General features: G+C 53.8%; 1 protein-coding gene across 1 annotated transcript in view; it reads right to left on the bottom strand.

The window, feature by feature from the left end:
- PAPPA2 (pappalysin 2) overlaps positions 1 to 14,502 on the bottom strand; it is an 89,114-nt gene extending 74,612 nt beyond the window's left edge. The window contains exons 1-2 of the mRNA XM_041420114.1: positions 14,031 to 14,502; positions 7,712 to 8,774 (exon numbers count right to left, since the gene is read on the bottom strand). Of these exons, the coding sequence (XP_041276048.1) occupies positions 7,712 to 8,774; positions 14,031 to 14,502 (1,535 nt within the window). The remainder of the gene's footprint in view (positions 1 to 7,711; positions 8,775 to 14,030) is intronic.
- Between the last annotated feature and the right edge of the window lie 696 nt (positions 14,503 to 15,198).

Genomic DNA, 15,198 nt, shown 5'->3' with positions numbered 1-15,198 from the left:
CCAAACATCTCCAACTTGCTTTTTATATGCTTTTTTTTTTATTTTTTTTTTTTTTTTTTTTTTTTAGTGTAAAACCAAGTCCCAAGCCTCCAACTTTTTTTTAGACCCAGGCAACTGGATGTCCCAGCCAGGGCACAAAGTGCACAAGCCAGTATTCTAAAAATGCCTTCCTCACAGATATAAAAAGGACATGAGATAATTTGTTGGGGAAATTCTGTAGTGTAACAATCATACATTAACAGAAAAAAAAAAATAAAACCAAGGCTGTCTTTCATCCCCAGCACAGCCCTTGAGAAGCAACAGTCACAAACAATCAGCATCCTCATCCTTCTTAAAGCCTCCAAAGCAAGTCCTCTGCTTCACACCATCTCAGTTGGTTTGGGTGGTGCTGGACTCATTCCCTCTCACCCCACTGCCCTCTGGAAAGGGGCAATTTGATTTCCTAAATAACAGTGCTGGCTGGGCCAAGGAAAACTAAAAGCAGTATGTTCACTTAAAGACTCCCCTGGCCGTAGCTCAGGCTGACAGCCCAAGGCAGATTAAATCATCCCAGAGACCCTGTCAGCGCCAGCCGACGGGTGTCCCTCCCGATGGCTGCCAAGCTCCTGCCACCTCGGCTCCTGGGGTCTCACTGGCCTGGCCAGGGCCTCGGCTGGTGTCCCCCACCCACAGGCAAGGGTACAGTAGGATGAGGAGGAGCCCTGGGGAGGCCTAACAAAGAGTGACCCCTCCCAGCCATGGGACACACGCTGTTCCTTCACAATTGCCATCCCAACACAATCGGCCCCCCTCGAGCCCCCGAGTCGGTGGTGTTTTCGAGAACAATAGCTCACATCTGGGACAGCTGTTTTCCCCAAAAGCACCCGGGCTGCCTACAGCCACTGGGCAGGGGTCCTGTGCCCTCGCTCACACGCAGATCATGTTCTCCCTCTCCCACAGAGATGTGGTCACCCCTGGGGGAACCGAGCAGGTTCCTCCAGGAACTCGCTGCCTGGCAGTTCCATGCTCACAGGAAGATTGATGGGAATGAGTGAGACTCATGATCCCGCAGAGGCTCGTTGGAAATTAACCCCTGAGCTTTCTACCTTGGCAGGAAAAGAAGTGCATTACTGTGATTTTATTTCCTAATTTAGCACCCGAAAAAAAAAGCAGGGAAGATTTGTGCACATCAACAAGACGGGACTAGGAACCTCCCTTTGTAGCTAAACACCTCTAGACTCTCATGCTGCTCTTCCACAGGGTAACACAACAGAGCTCTGACCCCACCAGAAGGGAGCACTCTGACTCTGGAAAGTGCTCCTGAGAGCTTGCACAGGTCCTTGGATAGCAGTACCTCAGTACTTAGTTACTTCCCTCTGGAAAGAAGTAATTTCCACAGTCCCACTGCCCTCCAGCTGTTGGATGGGCTGAGTCAGACCCTGTTGTGCCTCCCTTAGAGGGAGTCTCCATGCTGGAGCCCTCACCACCCCCTCCTCTGCCACAGCAATGCAGTCTCTCACCATCCCAAGTCCTCTCTCTTGGCAACAAAATCCCACTGCTGGGCTCCTGCAACTAAGCAATGGTAACATGCCAAAATCTCTCCAATCAGAGAATATCTATCTCCATACTAGCCAACATTTTGAGAAGGTCAAAAGCCCCAAGAAGGTCTTCACCCCCAAGTTAGGGCTCTGGGTAGGCTGAGGCACCTTCACATGGCTGCAGCCTCCAAATCCCATCACAAACAAGCAACTTGGGAGATGTCCTTCCCACTCTACCTGCGCTCTACCAAAAACATTCCCTCCTATTTTTGCTAGGTTTTAACACTGTTAATCTACAGGAAAGCTCAGAGAGAAGGGACTTTCCTACAAGGAAAGGAGAAGTTTTCCAAATAGCTCAAATCCAAGCAGTCACAAAACTCTAAAGCATCCACCAACAAACCATCAGGCTGCAGCAAAAGGTCCTGTTTACTACTGCATCCCCACAGTGCCAGCAAGTATACTAGAGACTAGAAGCAGCAAGCTCAGAAGCCAGTGAACCCATCACTGCCACTTTTTGTGCTTCCAAAGCACTCCCCTCCTCACCACTTTAAAGCCCCAAACCCAGAACTTGAGGTTCTTTGGATACACCAGGGCAATATTCGGGCACATGCCAGTAGGACTCCAAGAGGTGCCAGAGGGAGCTCAAAAGCAACCAGAGCTCAGGTTCTGAGCAGAGAGCTCCCTTGCCATGCATTCCGCATGGGACCAACATAGTCTCTGCCACTCTACAGGCAGTGAAAATCACTGAAAACACCCTCTCCCATGCACCCTTCAAACAATCAACCACCACAAGCAGCAGACACCATCTCCAGTTGTGTGGAAATCCAGGGCACCAGGAATATTTCTCTGTCTGCTCTGGGGTGCCCTGACCCCCAGGGGAGCACTGACTTTGACCCTCATTCATGGAGGCTTCAAGATAGACTGGAATCCACAAAAGGGTGCAATAGATTATAGAGAGTAGTGTAGGTGTATCACGTAGTGGAAAATTTAGGTTTTGGGATTTTTAGTATGTTGTGGGTGGAAGCAAGATGGAGGGCACAGGGTTTCTTCGTCATGCTTCTTCTTCCTTCTTCTTCATGGTTTGGGTGGCATTTTATAATTGGGCAGAAAAGTCTGCATTGCAGCTCTGTGGGATCAGTTATTGGGTTGAAAGGGAAAATAATCTAGGTGTCATTTCTTAATTGGATAGTTTAGTCTTAAAAGACCTTGTAACAAGAGATTGTTGGCCATTTTGTGCCTTCTAATGGAAAGCTGCTGAACTCACAGTAGTGAGACTGTTTTACTGATAAGAAGTTATAAACACTTGAGTCTGAACACGAATTACTGTCTCGAGTGCCTCCAATCCAGACCCAGAAAAACCAACAACAGGTACTGCCACACAGTTGAATCTGTTCTCTGCAACAGCTTCAGTGGCCTGAGGTTGTATGCAAAACTTTTGCAATAACTTTACATGTTTCTGCTCTCTTTCACAGTAAGAAAGACCTACTAAGGTTTCCTGTAGCAGGGGAAGAAGAAGGGGAAGGGACCAGCTAATTGGAGTGCTGTTTTACCATCTGGTTGAGATTAAGGCGTAGGCAGGTCAGCTCTGGCCCGAGATACCTCATTGCCTCACCTGCTCTCAATTTGACACCCTTTATGCTCTCAGGTCCAACAACACTCAGCTGAACATCTCCTGACAAGGCTCAGGTGCCTGGGGATACCTTGGAGTGACTCTTTCTTTCTCGTGGTTGTCACCAGAGACTTTCAGGGAGGTTAGTCTGGATCAGCTTTTGAAGGCAAGGCTTAAGCTGCAGGAGACTCCCAAGCAGCCTTAACCCAATTAAGCACCAGTCCCTTAGGAAGGAGGCCAGCTAAGCTTGTGTTAGAGCCCATCAAGTGTCCAGTTAATCAGGTACATTTCAACATCAGAGCTTTGGTCATCCCTGCAGAGGCCACCAAGCCTGGAGACACCTCATCATTTTTCACCTCCTTTTGTCACTTAGGTTATTTCTGCCATTACTTCGGGCAGCAAGATGAAAGGCCCAGCAGCTCTGCCCTTACCCACTTTGCTCTCCAGACTCCCCTCCGGTTTTTCTTTTCACATTAACTGTGTCACACACCAGATTCTCATTGACTAAGTGCCCGAGGGGGACCCTCGCTGAGTGTTAATTGCTGCTAATGAGCTGTTGCTGCTTTCCTTCCAAGAGCACCAATTACAGCAGCACTCAAGCTCTGCAAGAGGATGGGAGCCTGCAGAAAATTAAGGCAAATTTTACTCCAGACCCCAACATTGGACAGCCAGAAACTCCTGGAAAACGCTTGAAGTTAGGATAAAACTGGGTGAAGGATGATAGTCAGTAACTCTCCTGATGTTGCCTGTCCTTTTGTTCCTCATAAGGTGGACCAAGGGTGAATGGGAGTCTGTGACTTACTTCCCATGTCTCATGTTGGGCTGCCTTGCAAGGATGTCTACACACAGCTCTCCACCTGAGTTCTTGCTTAAGTCTCCCTCCAGCCACAAATGCAGTCCCACTGGTGGGTTTCACCTGTGGGTGGTGGCCCAGCTGTCTCATAGCACAGCAGAACTTGTCTGGTTCCATGTGCTACCAGAGCAGGTGCAGGAGGGACTCAGCAATGTGTTTCAGTGCCCAGCTTCTGCCTCGGCCACAGGTGGCTCCAGTCCCACCAGAGTTGTCACAGAACCCTGGCATGGTATGGATTGGAAAAGACCTTAAGGATCAACTCATTCCTGCCCTTCCAAAGACAGGGACACTTTCCAACCTGGCCTTGAACATTGCCAGGGACAGGGCAGCCACAGCTTCTCTGGGCAATCTGTGCCAGGGTCTCACCACCCTCACAGGGAAAAATTTCCTCCAGATACCTAATCCAAACCTGACTCCTTCAGCTTAAACCCATTCTCCCTTGTCCTGCCACTACATACCCTTGTAAAAAAAAAAATAAATTAATCATCCTTCTTTCAAAATCTCATTTCCCTTCCCTGGGTGAGGGTATGAGCTGGTACCAGCTATAGCCCTGGAATTATAATGAGATGTTCACCAGCTAAGAAGCACTGAAGCCACCACTGTTCCTCAGCTTTTCCTCTAATTTACTTCTCTCTAAGCTGCAGCCCAAGAGGGAACTTTAAATCAGAAATGTGTTAAGATGGAAAAAGCTTCTGCTTGAGTGCTTAAAATTGTGAAGGACAAGACACGGTGTTGAGACCCTTCACCAAAATATATTGAATCTGTCTACAGTGCTGGTAAGAAATTGCCCAGCATCTCATCTGACTTTCTCAATTCAATTATTTTTGGCCATAGAAAGAAACATTCACCTCAAACCACTCTTTGAGAAAGCCTTGAAATGAAGTAGAGATGATTTAACCCATGAAAAAAGATCTTAAGATTTTTGTTCTTGCCATCTTATCTGCAAGGAGATGCAGAGATCACCTGCAGTGGGGGTTCCCTCTCTCCTGATTGTCCCAAAGCCACAGCTCCCTCCTGGGCTCTGGCACAGGTATGAGGAAACAGAGATGTCTGGCTGAGCAGCAGCCAGCGTGCTCTCCTTCAGTTACAGACCCAAAGCTGTTTGCATCAAAGCACCTGGCTCCTATTGTGCTGCCTTTCCGCAGTTTGTTAAATTTTATTTCACATTATTTCTTCTGTTTTGGCTTCCACCCTAAAAACCCTTCTATAAGTTTGCCAGCTGCCCTGCTCATTTAAGTACAATACCTTACAGCAAACGCAGCAGCACTCAGCTCTGCCTGAACAAAACCCACCAAGATGAGGTCCCCTGCTTCTGTGTCTTGGGGTTCACCTGCCAATTTTGGGGGAACACCACAAACCTGGCCATGCTCTTTGGCAAGCACAAGTTCACCTTGGTTTTTCCCAAACACACACTACTAGTTTCCCAGTGGTTTTCCCACAAACAGATATATTCCTCCCTAGAAACCATCCTCAGCAGGGATGAGCACAGGGAGGGTGGATGTCCACCAGCATCACCAGATTGGACGGGGCTTTGAGCAATCTGGTGTAGTGAAAGGTGTCCCTGACCATCACAGGAGGGGTGGAACTGGATGCACTTAAAAGTCCTTCCCACTCAAACCATTCAATGACTCCTTTTTCCTGTGATCTCTGAAGAAGCCAGCCAAAAGCAGCTCAAAAGACCTCAGTGGCAGCAGGATTCAACCCATGCCCCCTCATTTCCCAAATGCCAGGCACATTGGATTTCATTTTTCTGAGTTTAGTCTACAATCAATCATTCTTGTTCTCTGCGCAGGCCAATGAGGTCTGCGGAAAGAAAATTGCAAAAGATTTGTTATTTCCCTAGTGTTCCCATTTTCCCATTCCTTTCCCACAGAAGCAAGGGGTTTTTTTGTTCTGTCTTGTTTTGTTTCCCAACTTTCAGGGGAAAATCCTGACAAATGGAAGCCCTGATTCATACCAGCAAAAATTTGGCCTTTTTCAATTTAAGGTGGAGCCCTTCTTCTGAGGATGAAAACATTTCTCTAACTGCACACAGAGGCAAGGACAGAGCCTTTGCCCTGCCAAAGCCAAGGCCAAGTGGTGCTGGGTGCTGACGGCCACCACAAGTGGAGAGTTGTTGTGGAAGCTTTTCATCTGCTCCATGATCAGGAAAGCACTTCCACGCTGGCTCACAGCATGGGAAACAAGGGGACAGGTGGTCACAGGGTGGCAATGGTGGCTGTCACCAAAGAGACTTCCAGAGGTGGGAAAACATCTGGGGAGGGTTGCTTGGGCAGGGACACAGTGTGATGCCTCTCTGTGTCACTGGGATGCACTGGAAGAAAGGTTCCCTGTCCTCTTCCTGGGTTCTCTCAGCCAACTTAAGGATGGGTGAGAAGGACTCAGGAAGGGAGGAGGGAAAGTGCTGCTCCTCTCTATCACCACTGCCCAAACAGAAACCCCCTCCTTCCCTCCTCCCTCCATCCTGCTTGGGAAGGAGCAGAGAGAAGAAGCAGACTTGGGAAAAAGGGATTTATGACTACAGTCTATCTGCTCCCACAGCCCAGGGGAAGAAAAGTGAAGGAGAAAGAAGATCAAAGGGTAGATGTGTCCCTAAAACCCTCCCTTGCAATTTTCTTGACAAATGCTGCCATCTGAGCTGTACTGCTCCTGCTCCAGTGGGCACCTCTGCCTGTCACCGGGAGCCAACAGCAGGGAATGAATTTTCTCTGACACTGAGACAGAAACAGCTTTAAATAAAACAAAAACAAAAACAAAAAAAAAAAGGAAAAGCCATTACTTTTTTTTCCCCCCTTCCCCAGCTCCATACAGAAAGTACATTTAGCAGAGCCCCAAGGGCTGGAAGCCATCAACAGGGCTGTCTGCACTCCAGAGGCTCCAGCAAGGAAAGCAGGTGGGTGCAAGCCACCGACTGCACCAAGGACACTGTTCCAAACAACCCAGGGTCCCCCATTATGTGAATAGGTCTTCCTCTCCATCCCCCTGCCTTGCTGCTGACTCCAAAGACCCCTGGAGACAGCAAGGGCCCCCTAACACAGCATATTGATGCTCCATGGGTTTTAGTCCATGTGGATTTTCAAGGTATTTTGCACCTGAAACACACAATAAAGGCGCACGTCCTCCTCCAACCAAGGGAATCTCCTTGTGGGCATTACACCCTGGGGCAAGATTCAGGAAGGCTTATGCATACCCACCCACACCTTTCCAAATCCTGCACCTCACATCTAGCACTGCTGGGTTGCCTCCTTCTCCCCAGTCCAGCAATCAAGAAAAGACATTTTGAACACAAATTAAGAAATCAGACTTTAGACATATTCAAGGAAGGTGGGAAAGGGCAGCAATTCCTCAACTACATGCCAGGCAGGGGATCAGGGTAAGGAATATCCTTCACATGGGCTGCTCTGCCCACCCCCAGGGATGCCCACATTCCCACTGGCATGTACCCAGAGGCTGGCAGCTCTGCACTGGGAATCCCCCTGAGGGGGCAGGGGGGGAGGAGTGTCCCTGGGGGGAAAAACACTCACTGGCAGGGTCTCACAGAGGGGTGCCATGTCACACCATAGGATTCACTTCTTTTGATTGCAAACACACCCATCCCATGGAAAAATGCCCCTCTGCCTTCCCACACTGGAAAGCCACTGGTCGGAAGCAATACCCAGGTGCAGAACAGCTGTTGGGGAGAGGGTGCATCCCATCCTTTGACATACCACCCCCCACAAGCCCCACGCCTACCGGTGGGGCGAGTCAGGGTCGAAGCAGGTCCTGGCCACGTCGGTGGCCCGCGGGTTGCAGCAGTCACCGTCATCGAAGTCGTCCAACATGTTGTTGCACTCCATGTGGCAGACGCCGTCGCGGCGCTTCCAGGAGAAACAGCGGCCTGGCCTTCGGCAGTCCCCGCCATCGTAGCCGGTGAGGGGATGCTCGCACTCGGGGTCACAGCGCTCGTTGCCCACCTTGCTGGGCTCGCAGCCCAGGAGGACGGCGCGGCGGCGCAGTGAAGAATTGTGTACCTCCAGCAAGCTGAGCTGCCAGGAGATGTTGTAGGGCCGGAAAGCTTCGCTCAGAGCCCGGTGTTGTCGCCAAATCTGCTCCCAGCTGACCGTCGGCCGCCCGCCATCATCCTCCGCCAGGTTCACCACGCGGTACCACACCACCTTCCAGCTGCGCAGCGGCCAGTGCTGGTTGTAGTGGGACACCAGCTCCACGTTATCGCAGGCAGTCTGCCCACAGGCAGGGGGGCCCAGCGGCCGCAGGATGGGGGATGGTGGGGACAGCAGCACCCACTGCTGGGGGAAGGCACCCTCCCGAAAAGGCATCCAGCATTCCTCCGGGGTGGCAAAGCCAGCGGCCAGAGCCAGCCCTGCCGTCTCCCCAGTCACCTCCTCTAGAAAGGAACGCTGGAGTTGGGATTGCGACAGAGCACCACGCCACAGGGCCAGCCCAGCCAGGTGTCCCCGGAAAGTGTGGGTGGTCCCCCAGGCGTCCCCCCCCAGTAGCAGCGTGTGACAGGAGGACATGAAGGCACTGTGCAGGGGTCCCTCCTGCCCGCCAGAACGGCCAACCCGCACCCCATCGACGTAGAGGGCCATCCACCGCCCATCGTAGCTGGCAGCCAGGTGTGTCCATGCCTCAGGGCGGTAGCGGTGGTGGGAGGTCACCTCAGTGGCACTGGCTGCCCTGTCCGTGCGGAGGGAGAAGAAGAAGCGGGCGTCCTTCTTGCCACTGAGCTGCAGGGCACGGATACCCAGCGCCCAGCCCTTGTCGCTGGCTGAGTGCGAGCAGTTGTTGAAGACACCTGCAGCAGGTCAGGGACAGGGATGGAGAGAGAGAGGAAAGCTGGTAAGGACCAGAGAGCATCACCACCCCTCCCTGGAGCACAGGCTGGGTCCTCGGCAGCAGGTAAATGAAGGTGGTCAGAGGCTGGGCAGTGAGTGCTCCGCCACGGGTGACACCCCAGCCCCCATTCAAAATCATTTGGATGAGTAGGTGGAGCAACCAGGAAGAATGGCAGAGCCAGAAAGGCAGGATGGAGAGGGGAGGAAGAGCGTGGATGGGAGGAGAGGCTGAAGAGCGAGCGAGGTGTTTCTGAGTTGCTCTCTGTAGGAGTGCTCCGGCGGAATGGGATTAAAGGCTAAGCTTTTTATCTACGAGCCAAAGCTTTTAAAAATTAGAGCACAGCAACCCAAAGCAATACAGGCTCCTCCAGGGACTGCTTCCCCAACAGCTTCCAGACAGATTTACAGCTCTCGTTTATGCTCCAGTTTCCCTCCCAGTCATGCATCCAGTGCTGGCGGGAGAGGGTTGGAGAGGGCTGTGCTGCCTCCAGCCTGGCGAGTGCACTCCTCAGCCCCTAAGGTCACCTGAACACAAATCCACTCCCAGGAATAGCCTCTCCCTTTGTACCCAAGCATGCTGCAAACCTGTTTTAGGCTGGGCAAGACCTGGAGCTGTGCTGACTTTCCCCCAGACTGCTGAGTGCCCACGACAAAGAACCAGAGGCTTGCAGGCACGGAATGCCATTGGGAATCAGTGGCCATAAGGCATTTAAAGGCTAGCAAGCATAAAGCGACCTGCTGCTTGAAATAAATGCCTCTGGGCTCCTAAACCACCACAGCCAGGATGTTCTTGCAGGACATTGGCTGAGGTGAATGAGCTTGAAGTCACTCTTTGAGTGACCAGTGGTACCTTCTGGGGACACCCTGTTCTCCCATTCATCACCCCTACAAACAGTGTCCCAATGCTGACAAAACCTTCTGCCATGCCCAGAGACTCTTTTTATGTTTCTGCTGCGGTATTTCATATCCTCCATCCTGCTTTTCCTGCCACTCATTGTGCCATTCCCGTCACATACACGGCCTGCCCATCCTCATGGCATCAGGACCTTGTGGTCCAAAACAAAGCACTCCTGCCTGTGCCACTGTCTTGCCTGTCCCTGGGGATGCCCCACCTACTGCCAGAATTGTGAAGAGGCCAGTAGAGAGAAGCAGAAGTGTAGAACAGAAGGAGCTCCAGGAGGAGCAGGATCTCCTGGCTCTCATCCAGGGGATGTGTCCGAAGCCAGGTTACCATGACCCCACATTTCCCCCTTATAAACACGACTGGCAAAGGCCATGTCAAGCCCTGCTGCACCCCAGGAAGCAGCATCCCTCCCTCCATCCATCACTTTCACCAAGGGCGAGATGGGTGGTGGCCTCTAAACCATCCCACGGCCGTAACCACCCTGGGCATGGATCCCTGTCACTGCTCACTACAAAGGCAGCCGAGCACAAAGCCTCCGTGGGCGGATGGGCTTTGGCCAACTCTTGTTTTCTGGTGGATTGTGAAAGGGAAGCAGAAAGACCAGGGGAAGCTGAAACCAGGAGAAGCCAAAAAGCAGGAGGCCAGCAAAGGAGCCTTGCAGAAGTGAGAAGGCAAAGCTGGAGAGTACTTTTGGGCTGGATGCTGGTTGAAATGTGCTGAGACCTGCACACTCAAAAGCCATCTTTTGGTCCTCACTGAGGTTGAGGAAACAGGGCTTGGTACCATCTCTCTTGGGAAAACTCATGCAGTTCACCTTGAAATGATGCACAGTGCCCCAAATTTGATTTGCAGAGTCCCAAGATAAAAATGGGAAAAACAGCATCAGGGGTGGAACAGCCCCTGGGGTGAGTGTAAGCTATCATCCTCACAAACTCATGCTGGAGCCAAGCCATACCTGGCAGTGCCTGATGAGTTCAACACTGGCCAAAAGAAATTTAAGTGAGCCGAGGTATAAGGACTTCATCAAAGTTCTCAAAGGGATGTAAGTGAGGCCAAGGCCAGCTCTACAACAGGGGAGGAAAATCAGCATATCAGCAGCTGGTGCACCCTAGTCATGGCCAGGGATGACATCTGCACATCAGTAGCAGTGAAAATTCTGCAGGCAAAGCAGCATGTCCCACAGCTGGCAACCACTGCAGAACAGTGTAACAAAAAAGGTGTAGCAGCAGGTCCTGACATCTCTCAAGGGCCTTCATGAGAAATCACCAGGGGAGCAGTTTGAAGACCCCAGGGTTTGCCAAGGAGCTTGGCATTTTGTCCTGAGGCAACCTACCAGAAGGGAAAGCTTTGTAGAAGAAGTGTGAGGTATCTCCTCAGCAGCTCTAAGTACAACTCTGCCTCTGATACCTCAGGCAGGAAAGAGGAGCTCTAGCCTGGTTTAGGCTGTTCACCTTTCACCTGTGCCTTAGGGGAATTCCTCTAGGGGTGAAACAAGAGTTGTTGGTAACAGTGCAAAAAAATTTGAAGGTACCTGCCAGGGAAGGTTGAGGAGAAAAAGCCCACAAAGAGATCAAGTGTGCTCCTTTGTAAGGACCACACTGGAAGCAGCCTCTCCCACTGGGGCCAGGAGTTTTGCAGCACAAGGAATAGTTTTCAGTCATGCTTTGAGACCCAGATACCGTGGGAAATCGGCTGCTAAAGCTCCAGAGGGTGTGACAAAGGCCAGGAGCCTCTAGTCACAGTCACCCCTCAGGGTATGCAGTGGGAACCACCTTAGGGACCCAAAGAGGACATCTGGATTTAAACACAGCAGATGTTTTAGATGGTCTCTGGTGAAGGATCTGACCCAACAAAATCACCTACAATCTGAGTAAAACCAAACCTCAGCCCAGCACATAGAGGAATTTCTTGGGGTTCTCCAGAAGCAGAGCAGGCATAGATGGACGGGAGACAAAAAAGGTAGAAAAGGAAACAGCATCACATGAAAGGACTCTCATCTGCTGCCCAAAATGAGTAGGACAAGGAAGAAGGACCAGTTTCCTTCCCTAACAGTGGCTGTAGCAGGTTATACCCCAGCAGAAGGAGTGACTAAGAAGGATGAGCTACCCCATCCAGGGTGGCCCTGAGGCAAAATGTGGCATCTAGTGGAAAACACCAGCAACTCCTGAGCCTTCAATCCAAGCAGCAGCTACACCAGCTGACAGGACAGCTTGCTTTCCATTCAAGAGATGCTTAGCCTGCCCTTACTTCCCAGGCACTGATGCTGGGAGAGCTCAGCTCTGCCCTGCTTTCCTCCTGCCTTCCCTCACACATGGACACTTGGAGCCTCTCCAGCTCCTCCACACCTCTGGATAACCTCATGCTCAGTCGCCTCTCTTTTGAGAGAGCAGGAGCAACAGATCAGGAGCAGACTCGGCACCTGCCGAGGGCTGGCAGCTGCTTCTGTCACCTGCTCACACAAAATGCCAGCAGCACTGGGCTGGCCCCCTTTGGCCACCCACACCCGGGCCCCTTGGTCCCAACTGCAGGGAGACAGTGGGAAGTGAACAGTGACTCAGACAGCCAGAGGTTCCTGGGGCTGACTCAAGCCCTGGAGCAGGGAAGCTGGGGGATATTACTCGAGTGAATGCCAGTGCTCACGGGTGGTGCTTTCAGCACTAACGACTGTCCCACCCTCCAGGAGGAAATTAAAAAATAAATAAAAAATAGTAATAAAAAAACTCTGCTAGCTAGCTGGGAAACAGAACCCAGCACCTGCAGGCCAGACCTCCAGATGCAAACAGCCGTCCTGTCACTGTGATGACTGAGAATTGTGCTCCATGCATCCCAAGGTGCTGCCCGCCAGCAGGGGGGCAGAGGGATGGCAATGGGAAGGCACACAGTGAGGTGGATGCTAAGAAGTTTGGTAGTTTCCTTGTACATGGCTGTTTTCCCCCTCTGCCACAGACTCCAGCTCGTCCCTCCTACCTCTTCCACAGCACAGGTGTGGTTATTGCTCTAGAACTGAGGAGATAAATCAATGAAAGGGACCAGACAAAGCAGAGAGAGGCTCAGTGGGATGAGCACAAGCCAAGGGAGAGTTATGATGGAGAGAGGGATTCCCCAATCAGCTTGGCTGGGGCAGCACAGGAGCACAGGAGCCCACACTGTGGGGACCCCAGACATCCTGGCTCTGCCATCTGTTCCCAGCCCTTCCTAGCATCCCTGCACTGCCCTGCCGAGCTTGTACCCAAACACAAACACCCCTCGTGGCACGGCGGAATGAAGCTCCACTGCAGAAGGTGGCATCTGCCCCACTCTGTGCCTGTGTGCCAGTCTTCTCTGTCTCCTCAGCTTCTCCATCAAGGAGAAGGATCATTAAGGTTGGAAAAAAACCTTTTAGGTCAAGTCCAACAGTTAACCCAGCGCTGCCAAGCCCACAAATAAACCATGTCCCTAAGCACCACATCTATACATTTGTTAACAATTCCAGGGATAGTGATTCCACTACTTCCCTGGGCAGCCTATTTCAGTGCAGGACAACTCTTTCAGAGAAGAAATTTTTCTTAGTATTCAACATAAACGTCTCTTGGCACAATTTAAGGTAATTTCCTCTTGTCGACTTGTTACTTACGAGAAGAGACAGACAACCACTACACCCTCCTTCCAGGTAGTTGTGGAGAGCAATAAGGTCCCCCTTGAGCCTCCTCTTCTCCAGGCTGACCCCCTAGCTCCCTCAGCTCCTCATAGCACTCGCTCATCCCTTGCCGGTTTCTCAGCAAGCTCTTGAGGGGGTAGTTATGGGTAGAACAAGCCCCTGGGGCCGTCCCCTGCCCCGCAGCCGTTCCGCAGAGCCCTCGGGGCCGCAGCCCGGGGATCGGGCCGGGGCCGGGCCGTGAGCGCGGCGCGGCTGCCACCGTGCGGCCACCGCCCCGGGGACCCGCCGGGAGCCCCGAAAGCCTCAGTGTGCCCGGAGCCCAGAGCAGGGGGCCTGGTGGGTTGGGGGAAAGGGAGGAGAATCAGGGGGAGCGTATCACCCAGAGATACATTCCAGCTCCCGGCGAGAGAAGACGGAAAAAACCAGATGGAGTCGGGGCGGGATGGGGGAATGGGGGCGGGCTGGGAGGACGGGGCGGGTGGGAACAGAGGGGAGGGGATGGTTTAGGGTTTGGTCTCAAGGGAAGGAGGAATATTCCACGCCCGCGGTGCTGACAACACGGGTGTGGGCGCGGGGTGTCACCTGCCAGAGCGGGGAAGTCGGGGAGTCCCCCGTGCGGATGTTTGCGGATGGTCGGGGGGTGTCGGGTCCCCATCCCTCCCTGCCGGGGTTTACCTGCGATGATGGCCGGGTTGTTCTGTCCGCCCTCCGCCTTCACCCACAGCTCCAGAGTGAACTCCTCCCGCGGGACTGCGGGCAGCGCCTCCGCCCGCGCCGCCAGCTGCTCCCGGCCGCCCGAGAAGTACAGGGCGGGCAGCGGCCGCTCCCGCGGAGGGTCCGGCACCTGCGGCTCTCGGCCCCGCCGCCTCTGCCCCCGGCTCCGGCCCCGGCCCCGGCCGTCCGCCTCGCCCTCCGGCTCTTCTCCTCCTCCCCAGGCTCCCCGCGGTCTCCGGCCCCGCGGGGATGCAGCTCCGAGCGCCCCGTGCGCGGCGGGACCCTGCGGGTACAGCCCGTACGGGTGATGCGGGGGGGCGGCGCGGCGGCTCGGAGCCTCCATCCCGCACCCCGAGACCGGCGGGGGCTCCCCGCGGGCCAGGCTGAGCGCCGCCAGCAGCAGCGCGGCCAGGGGGGCTCCGCCGCGTAGCATCCTCCTTGGGAACGAAGTTTGGGGGCTGGGAGGTGGGGGGCGAGTGGCCGCGGGGGAAATGGGGTGTTGAGGGGGGCGGCGGGCGGCAGCGCCGGGGCACAGTCCCCCGCCCCCCGCCGCAGCCGCTGCCCCCAACTTTTCCCCGGCACCGCTCTCCTCCCTTCTGCTCCTGCGAGAGGAGGAGGAGGAGGAAGAGGAGGAGGAGAAGGAAGGCGAGAGCACCGCGGCGGGGACCCCCTCTCTGCCTGCAGCCGGGGCTCCCGGGGCACGGCGGACCCTGCGCGGCTCTCGGCGCTGCCCGGCTCTGCCTGCGGGAGCGGGGGATGCGTTAGTCGCCCTTATCTAGAAAGCCCCGAGGCGCTCCGCTCCCCACCCCCACCTCGAGGAGGGGTGTGGAGGGGGGGCTGCCCTTATTTAAAGATGATTATGTCCAATCTAATAAACCCCGAGCGGAGCATCGCCCTCCCTTCCCTCCGCCCTCCCGGGCGCTGCCCAGGATGCTGGCGGGGAGGGGATGCGGAGGAGACACAACCCTCTTCACCCCCTTCCCGCCCTCGGGGTTTTGGGACAGCACCTGCCCTGTCCCTGCCCGTGTCTTCTCCTGTTGTAGTTCCCACCTCGCCTCCATTCTCCATCTCCATCACCTAGAAAAGAAGCTGAAAGGAGGGGACACCCTCCCTCAGCCCTGCCCCAGGC

Source organism: Onychostruthus taczanowskii, unplaced genomic scaffold, assembly GCF_017590055.1.
Source record: "Onychostruthus taczanowskii isolate IOZ18803 unplaced genomic scaffold, ASM1759005v1 scaffold63, whole genome shotgun sequence".
Classification (NCBI taxonomy): Eukaryota; Metazoa; Chordata; class Aves; order Passeriformes; family Passeridae; genus Onychostruthus; species Onychostruthus taczanowskii.
The sequence above is the reverse complement of the archived record's forward strand: the minus strand, read 5'-3'. Positions and strand labels throughout refer to the sequence as shown.